The 9,023-nt window shown below is 39.2% G+C and overlaps 1 protein-coding gene across 1 annotated transcript; it reads left to right on the top strand.

Moving 5' to 3' along the window:
- The first annotated feature begins 5,697 nt into the window (after positions 1–5,697).
- Positions 5,698–8,153, top strand: LOC146701576 (C-C motif chemokine 3-like). The gene is made up of 4 exons (XM_085469183.1): positions 5,698–5,883; positions 7,478–7,604; positions 7,676–7,734; positions 7,826–8,153. The coding sequence occupies exons 1-4, from the start codon at positions 5,814–5,816 to the stop codon at positions 7,852–7,854; spliced, it is 285 nt and encodes a 94-aa protein (XP_085325309.1). The 5' UTR covers positions 5,698–5,813; the 3' UTR covers positions 7,855–8,153.
- Positions 8,154–9,023: the final 870 nt, after the last annotated feature.

Below are 9,023 nucleotides of genomic sequence, written 5' to 3'. Positions count from 1 at the left end.
CCAATTTTGCTATGTGGGTACAGCCCTGCTGTAGCAAATATATGCCTGCTCCTGCTCCTCAGCGTCCCCATAACCTGTCTGCTCCAACCACAGCAGAGCTACTTATTGCAGCTGTATTTCACTGACACTAGTCTTTGGGATGCTATTCTCTGTGTCTTCTTTGTTTAATGTAGGATGGCCAGTAACACAGGACTTATTTATTGTTCTTCTTAATGAGAACAGTTGAGGAAGCAGCTAAACTTCATCCATAGTCAGTTTTCCAATTAAATAAAAAAAAGCAAACTAATAAATACATTAAAAAAATAATTAAAGATTAAGTTCATAGAAGTGATTTAACTCTCACTAAGCTTATTTCCACTTGATTGATTGTTACTCAACTTCCACTAGGAAGTGGGTCATGTACATTTTTCAAACCTTACCCTAAAAACATTTCCGCCAATATTGTAACAATACAACTGCTCTGTGCACACAAGAATAACACCACACCACCATTGCTACCATTTCTAAATGAACAGAAACAAACACAAAATAAAATGTTCAGTCAGCACTTGATGTGAATCAGTGGCCTGAGTGCAGTTTCCTATTTTGGCTGGTGTGCAGAGACAGTTAAAACAGCCGTTTGATTCGAATTTCTCTTTTCTCAGCTATGAAAGCAGTGACCTGCTTTCATCATCATCTTTGTTGTTACCACAGACTGATGGTGGATAGTGTTGGCGTACTACAGTGCTTGTCTTCATCTTTCTAGTTTCCGTGCAGAGTTTCAGTTTTACTGACATTTAAGTCACCAATTCAGTCTCAGGAAAACAAACAAAACGAACTTTATTTTGCATGAAAGCTGGTGAATATTAAGAAATACTACAATATGCCTAGCTGTGAGCATGTGAAAGACTAAGCAATGCACACATATGAGCACCATAGGAAAATCACTCAGATGTTAATTACCCTGCATCAGTGGCGGCTCCTGAAAAAAATCTCAGGGGGGGCAATTTTTATGATATCGACTAAAATGACCCATTTAATGAGTACATCAAACAACACAATTTTAATTTAAATTTAAAATGAACAACCATATTCTGGCCATTTGTATAGATTTGTAAAAATGAACAACCATATTCTGGCCATTTGTATAGATTTGTAAAAATGAACAACCATATTCTGGCCATTTGTATAGATTTGTAAAAATGAACATGAACAGATTTTTTTTTTTTTTTTTTGAATGAATGAAAATGCCATCAAGTCGACTAAACCTCTAAAAATCCCTGGATTGTCTGAGGAATCACTTTCATCATGTCCCCGCATTGCTAGCTCAAAAGCACCACAAAACTTAATACAATCGATGATTTTAGATAAAATATGACGGTTTTTATCTACCTCTTCGTTGTGCCTTCTTAAAGCAATCCGATGTCCATCATCTAGCTGCGCCGCTATGCTAGTTTTCCCTAGCACAGCTAGCTTTACACTGTTGTCCATATGAACTCGTGAGCTTTCATGTTTCTTGATTCGTTCGGAGAGGTGCTTTAAGTCGGTTTGTCCAGATTGTGTCCACGTCAAATCACACTTGTCACTTTTGAACAGTATGCACGGGAAACAAAAAAGTGCATTAGCTGTTCCACAGCCTGTCAGCCACGACTTGCGCTGGAACCAACTCCGACAAAAAGTCCTGTTGTATGCTTTTGACTTCTCCTTCGTTGCCTGGGTTAGTTGAATTTCAGGCTTGTCAGGTCCCAACTCTTTAACTTGCAGTTTTTCTGCCATTGTCCTTCTGGCAAAAGGGTAGGTTAGAAGCGATCTAACCGAATTTGGGGGAGGCTGTGCCTCAACCGTTAACAATACCGCTGCCATTGTCTCTCTCTGACCTTATAGCTCACTTAGGCTACTGACTGAGGTAAAATTCTAGAACAGCAAATCTTCGCGCGTTTTCTGCAGGGGCGCAATTTTAAGCGCCCCCAAACCATTTAATTCAGCGACGCTGATAGGTCAAATATTTATTATTTTCCCCTGGCAACCATTTAATGATAGGCTATTTCGCTGCATATCAAGGGCGCTTTGACGAGCGCCCCAGAAGAAGAAAAACACCGTTTGTTGGTTGAACTTTAATGAGTCAGCTGGTGAAAATGTTAAAATACGCCTGGCTGTATATGGGCACACACATAGTAAAACTATCATTGATGAATTTTTTAAAAATATATATTTTTACTCCTCCACATTTGGGGGGGCGGAGCCCGAGCGCCCCCTATGGGCCAGCCGCCACTGCCCTGCATGTTTTAACATTCTCAGTTTAAAAACACCTATAAAGGTCTGTTTGGGATCATGTGGCGGCACCAGTGATTGACCCATTAATCCAGGGATTACGAGACAATTTACTCCACCACTAAACGCCAACAGATTCCAGTTGCAACCAAGAGTCATGAGGGTCATGCACAAAAGCACAGTTCTTATAGTAAAGAAACACAGGCCTATACAGTTCTGTGTGTTCAATCTACAGCAAGAATAATGAGGTCTCACAGTTCAGTTGGTCAGCTATCACCTGGACTGGTGAATAACCGCTGGCTTTTTCAAGATAGTGGTTTTAACCAAGGGCTGCTGGTAGATTGCCTTATCTCCAGAGACTACAGAGACTACATATAAACTGCACTCTGTACAGTTAATACCAATTTGTCAACCTTACTTTTGGCTTTTTCAGAGCCCCAGTACTTTCTAGGGTGCTGTGTCCGCACACTGCATATGCCACTGCCTACTTGGATGATGTCATTATCACACAGTATCACACGGGGACCATAGTGTGTTGTGCTTGGATGACAGCCACGAAGCTAGAGCATAATAGTGACAAGCAACAGTCAGAGCGATGTTTGGTGAGTGTGTAAAGCAGCAAAGGAAAAGAAGAAAATCCTGTTTGTGAACTGCAGTAAACCTTGTTAGACTACACATTTTAGGCTTCTTTCTACTATTTTATGGCACTCATCCTGTCCAATGACCAGTGATTTCATCAACTTGTATCCCACTGCCAACAAGGCTTTCTGTCCTCCAGGTTCAGAACTACAGATCCTGTGGCTGTGGGGTGTAGTGAACCTAGCCTGAGACATCACCACCATACAGTCAGACATGGACTACACACAAGAGTTTTTGACTCCATATCTGTCCTTTTTGTGTATAATATGAAGCATTGTGTCAATGAAGGAATGCTATGTATATAGAGTGAAAGATGGCTGAGGTGGTTAGAGATCAAACTTCAGTCAGAAAATGATGTGGTTTAATTTAAAGATACATGGCACCTATTTTTATTGTTGTATTTCCAAACCCAAACTTTATATTTTGCATGTTTTCTGCATTTCTTGATTTTGCATCTGCATGTTTTTTGTCTGTGGTCACTTTGCACTCCTTAGCATTTTTAATGTAGTCATTTTGTACCTCTGCTTTATGCCTGTATTTTTTTAGTATTTAAAAAAGAAAGAACGTGGAAACAAAGCACAAGTTTGCAAAGTTTTTATACTCATGCAACATGTTTGGAAAGGAAGCAATATAAAGAAAGACTGTCAAAAATGCCACGAATATCATATTTGAAAACTTGTGCATAGGTGAAAAGATTTACCACTTCCTGATTTGAGGGGGCCTAAGGAACCACATGACTTATGATACAGAGGAAAGATGTTCATTCTGGAAACTCGTCAGCATTTATTATAAAACAGAAGTGACTAAGTGACAGAGCACTACACTGGAACTCATAACGACAGTTTAAGAATAGTAATATGCTGATGATTAAAGACGTAGTAGTATATTGTAATGATGGGCCAGAGGCAGAGAAGTGGAATTGAAAATGAATATTTCAGATTCTCTGTTATCAACTTCAGCAAGTCTTCAATTTTAAAGGTTACTGAACTTGCTGGAAACATCTCAGAACATTTTTTGTTACATTTGGTATTCTGCAGAAACACCAAATACATATCCACGCTCGTGGCTCAAGAGTTGGGAGTTTGCCTTGTAAACGGAAGGTTTAGTCTTGGTCGTTGTGTCCTTGGGCAAGACAGTTCACCTGTTGCCTACTGGTGGTCAGAGAGGGCTTAGTAGCCTCGCCTCTGTCAGTGCGCCCCAGGGCAGCTGTGGCTACAATGTAGCTGCCATCACCAGTGTGTGGATGACTGAATGTATAAAGCGCTTTGGTGTCCTTAGGGACTAGAAGGTAGAAGTGTAATAGACTGATTATAGTAGTCGATTTCACAAAAACAAATTGTAAAAAATCTAATATTTAAAGACAGTGCTGGAGATGCTGAAAATGGGAAAACCTGATAAAAACAACTGAAACTTAGATAGATAAATGATTTTAATCGATTTTATTAGAACACAGTTCTGCAAAGGTCTAAAGAAACTATATTAAAAAGCTCAACTTAACTTACAACATTTAGTGCTAGCTGTGGGCCACACGGGGAGTCAGTCTACACTAAGGCTACGTCCACACTAATGCATTTTCATTTGAACACGCATCGTTTTCTCTCCGTTTTGGCCTCCCGTCCACACTGAGACGAAAACACAGCGTTCTGAAAACGCACTCGAAAACGAATACATTTGAAGACGGTGCTTTCGCGTCACAGTGTGGACAGTGAAAACGCAGACTTTCTAAAATGATGACACATGTTGGTCATATGATGCAGTCATGTGACCAATTAAACTAAGATAGCGGAGGGCATTATGCAGCAGTTGTTTTGTTTGCTCTTAATTTTGACAGCCCTATCAAAGATTAATATCAGTCTGTACATGCTCCAGATAGCTTTTCCTTAAATTCTATAATTCTCACTCGCTTTTGCAACTTTGTAGTTTTGTGTTACTCACACCAACAACTGCACCTCATTGTCTCCACCAACTCAGGGCTTTTGCTCGACATTTTGCAAAGAGCCAGAAAGTAAATAAAAAGGCAGACAGAAATGAGGCAGGTCAAATCTTCTTGCGTATCCCGCATGCGTAGTACTGGAACATAAACGTTTTCATCTGTTTCAATGTGGACGCACAACTCTGTGAAAACGACTGAAAACGCTAGTGTGGACACTGTGCAGTCATTGAATTGACCATGAAGTTCTCTGTACATCAACGTATTCTACAGTCAAATTAGAGGCCATCAGTCTGAATACTAAAGCTTGTCTCACTCAAAGGGACATTGATCCCAAGCCCCTGTAGCACTAAATTCAACCCTAAATAAAAGAATCCAAATGGGTCAGCTTAACAGCTTAATGTAAACAAGAAAATCAAAAGAATTTAATTTAATGGTTTAGATTGCAAGAAAAGGTTTAAGTTGTGAGGATTTAAGATTAAATGTATCTCGATAAGGACCCAAAAAGTCAGTCAGTTATGCAAATGTGGAGAAATGTGCATCAGAGTCATCATGCATTACTTTTATTTCCATTTGAGTCCTGATTCATAACAATCACAACAATTCATGTTTATTTTTCTTATGAACTCCAACAGATAAACAGTCACTGTCAGTGAAAATCGAAAAACTGAAATCTTCAGGGGTCTAGATAGACATCATTCATGACAATGCAGGTGAGTCAGTCACTGGGCTGTACACAAGTTTCTGTGAACTTTGTGTATGTGAGGCTGTTTCTCGGAAAGCTCAGAGTGAGATGTTGGTGGTTTGAAATAGAAAAATCTTCCTGACAGGAGGCGGAGGTGTGATATGTCACAACGACACACACACAAATATACAAACCTATAGAAAGACGTCATCAGTCGCGCCTGTAGATGTTCCTGCGCTTATAAATAAATAGCTAAGGAATCAACTCGCATAATTACAACCTGATCAGTGAGCCAGACCACCGGTGAAAATGTCTGTGAAGATTCTCTCCGTCACTCTCCTCCTGCTCTCAATGTGTGTGTGCTTCAGCTCCTCTGCAGGTAACTATATCTAAAGATATATAAAATTGATTAAGTAGCTACTTTTACAGCAATTACTTACTTTTTGGTGAAAGGGGGTGGACTCTCATGGGTTTCACTAGGCAACGACTCCGCTAGTTTCTCTCACCACAAACCTTTACTTCTGGTATATGCTCATTCAGTACTTTTAAACAGTCTTTTCAGCATTTACACTCTTGCGTTCTATCCACCAAACTCCAGACATCCCTGAACGTGCAGTCAGGCATGACATTTTAAAAGGCGTCCTTTACATTGAAATTTAGGAGAAGGAGATTTTACATCATTCTCCTGACTTTTCTTTTGATTGGGAAATATTTTCATTTGATGTATAGTGATTATACATTTATGCATATCTACATGCAAATGTGTACTTCCTTTGATTTATGGGTTCTGTCTCATGATGCTAAGCATCTCTCGCACCACCCATTCAACTATCATACAAAATACCACAGTGGATGCAGGGGTTCCATTTCAGCTATATGAGCACTCTGTAAACAAATCTTAATGCTGTTTAGTTTTCAAGCTTTCTGCTGTGAGAGGTGCACATTGTGACTCATTGCATAACTATGATAATGTCTTAATACAAACAGGAAATGAAAGACACAGAGACAGAACAGCATGATAAGTTGCAAATGTGCGATAATGATGTTCACCATTCAGCTAGCTGCATATCTGAATTTTGTCTTTGATAAAAGAATGATGTTAATAAATGAAGCTTATTGCCTCATATTCTCGCCAATGTTCTTTATTGACAATTAATAACAATAAGAACAATTCAAGACTGAAAATTCATTTGCAAGATCATGTCTACCAATTGTTTACATTTCAATTTGATGGGTAGGAGTTGGGTAAAGTAAAAAAAATGAAAGCAAAAGTAATTTCTGGAACAACATCCAGCTTTTGTTCATCAAATCCACATCTGGCACATCCATTTAAACTGGAAGTGGATGTCAACACGACAGAATCAGACGCCGCTCAAGAAGTGGAACGTCTAAGTTCAATAAACATCAAATATTCCACCACTTTAAAAGAAGCTTTCGCACTTCGTAGGGATATAAAATCCTCACATTCCTGTTCCACATGTAAAATTACAGTAAGTGTCTCAGATATAAAACGGGAGTCAAATCTCACCTCTGTTTAATTATATTTATGGAATATGGTCCTGGTAACAAAAACAGTTACACACTGTCAATGATGAACGTAATTACTAGATTCTTAAGATGAGCCCCAAGCGGTGAGACCTTCTACTGCAAATACTCTGTTGGCCCACTGTTTCTGTTTTATGAAGATGTTGAAGAACATACTTTGCGAAAACATAGGTCCATATGAGTTACTATTTTCAATGCACTTTGAATGAAAATGTTAAAATTACTTTGAATAATCAAAGTGTAAAATGTGTGATGCACAAAAAAGCCTGCTTACTGTCACGTAATTTTAGGTAACATTTCAACAGCTATGTTGTGTTTAGTGATGTAAGGAGTTTCATCACATTTTAAACCTGGAGTTAACTTTGGTTTTCCTTCTAATCAGACTTTTGTCAGGTAAGATAAATCCGTTTTAACCTCCTTCCTCTAAGGTATCCGTGGTCCTACGAAGAAACGCCCTTGCTGCGTTGATGTTACCAACCTCGATATGAGCCCTGAGGTGGTGGGGGAGACATATCGCGAGCAGGCTTCATCATATCCCTGTGTGAATGCTATAATGTAAGTCAGCACATGTTGTCCTACACGCAAACATAAACACATGCAATCTCTAAAACATTCTTTTTTTACAGTTTCAACACAGAATATGGTCAGCTTTGCGCCAATCCTGACACTCAGTGGGTCCAGAATCGTAAGTTGTGCTAACACACAGACACACAAACACATTGAATGTATTTACAGAGAAAATCTAAAGCTCTCCTTTGTCTCTCTTTCCTCCTCAGTCACTTCCACAATGAAGAAGGTGCAGTGAAGCACAAGTTCTCTGGTGAAGCATTGCTGCCTGTCTGTATCATCTTTGGCCTCACTTTCAAAGATATATTCAAATGAGAATGCTTCCTAAAAACCTTTCAGATTAATTATATTACTGTTACCCTGTATTTAATTCTTGGTTTTGACATCAGTCTTTCATGGTGCCAACCATTTTTTTAAAAGTTAGCATTTAAGCGCTGTCTTTCTTTGACCTTTTTCTTGCTTATATGTGCACTTCAGTTTATTATGTATTTATGTGAAAAAAACCCCCAAAAAATAAACTTTATTATTGTCCAAATATTTTCCTGCTATTTAAATACCCATTAGACTCTCACAATATGTCATACACATATCCCAATAATTTCCCAGAACAGGTATCCCCTGGTGTTTTCAACTGAGCTCAAACTGTATAACCCCATATGATACACTGTTTAAGTTATCAGAGTTACTGCAGGTTCTGCAGTAGTTTTTGAAGCCCACTTTGATCACTAGGAGCTCTTTTCTCGGGGTCTTAGGAATGGTAGGACACTAGAATGTTTTTTTCCAACCTATTTAAGCCATGTCTTAGCCCAATGATGAACTTTAAGTAAAGTCTGTAGTGTGAGCGTGTCTCAGAGTGCAAAATCATCCTTCTGTTGCACTCCACATCTGGCACATTTAAACTAGAAGTGGATGTCAACACAACAGAATCAGACGCTGCTTTCATGCAGGAGGATGCTCAAGAAGTAGCACATCCGAGTTCAATAAACATCAAATATTCCACCACTTAAAAAGAAACCCACACTTCCTAAAGACATAACTTCCTCATATGCTGTTCAGCATAGATAATTACAGTAAGTGTCTGAGATATATCTGATGGCTCCATGTGAAAGAAAAGCAAACCCCTTGTAGGTTGTATTTTAAGGCGAGGGGTGTTACAGCTCAGGGTTTTTGGGCCCCCTTCCCTTTTTTTTTTTACTGTTTGTGCCAATTCGTGTGTGCAGCCCCTGCTGCAGATAGGTGCCTGCACGTGTTCATAAACCTACCTTCCTATTCTGACTGCTCCTCCTGGTTCCCTGCTCCACCCACAGCAGTGCTACGCATAGAAGGTGTTTTAAATGGATTTTGATTTAAAGCAACTCTGATTTCATAACTCTTTTTTTGATCGTAGCTAGTGCAAGGCCAGTCAAT

Source organism: Copadichromis virginalis, linkage group LG9 (assembly GCF_057382275.1).
Source record: "Copadichromis virginalis isolate Kocher_CV1m ecotype Utaka linkage group LG9, C_Virginalis_male_GT1.1, whole genome shotgun sequence".
Classification (NCBI taxonomy): Eukaryota; Metazoa; Chordata; class Actinopteri; order Cichliformes; family Cichlidae; genus Copadichromis; species Copadichromis virginalis.
The sequence above is the reverse complement of the archived record's forward strand: the minus strand, read 5'-3'. Positions and strand labels throughout refer to the sequence as shown.

Coding starts and splice junctions, on each gene's coding strand:
- LOC146701576 (XM_085469183.1), top strand. CDS start 5,814: ATGTCTGTGAAGATTCTCTCCGTCACTCTCCTCCTGCTCTCAATGTGT. Junction 7,605..7,675: donor CCCTGTGTGAATGCTATAAT/GTAAGTCAGCAC, acceptor CTTTTTTTACAG/TTTCAACACAGAATATGGTC. Junction 7,735..7,825: donor CACTCAGTGGGTCCAGAATC/GTAAGTTGTGCT, acceptor TTTCCTCCTCAG/TCACTTCCACAATGAAGAAG.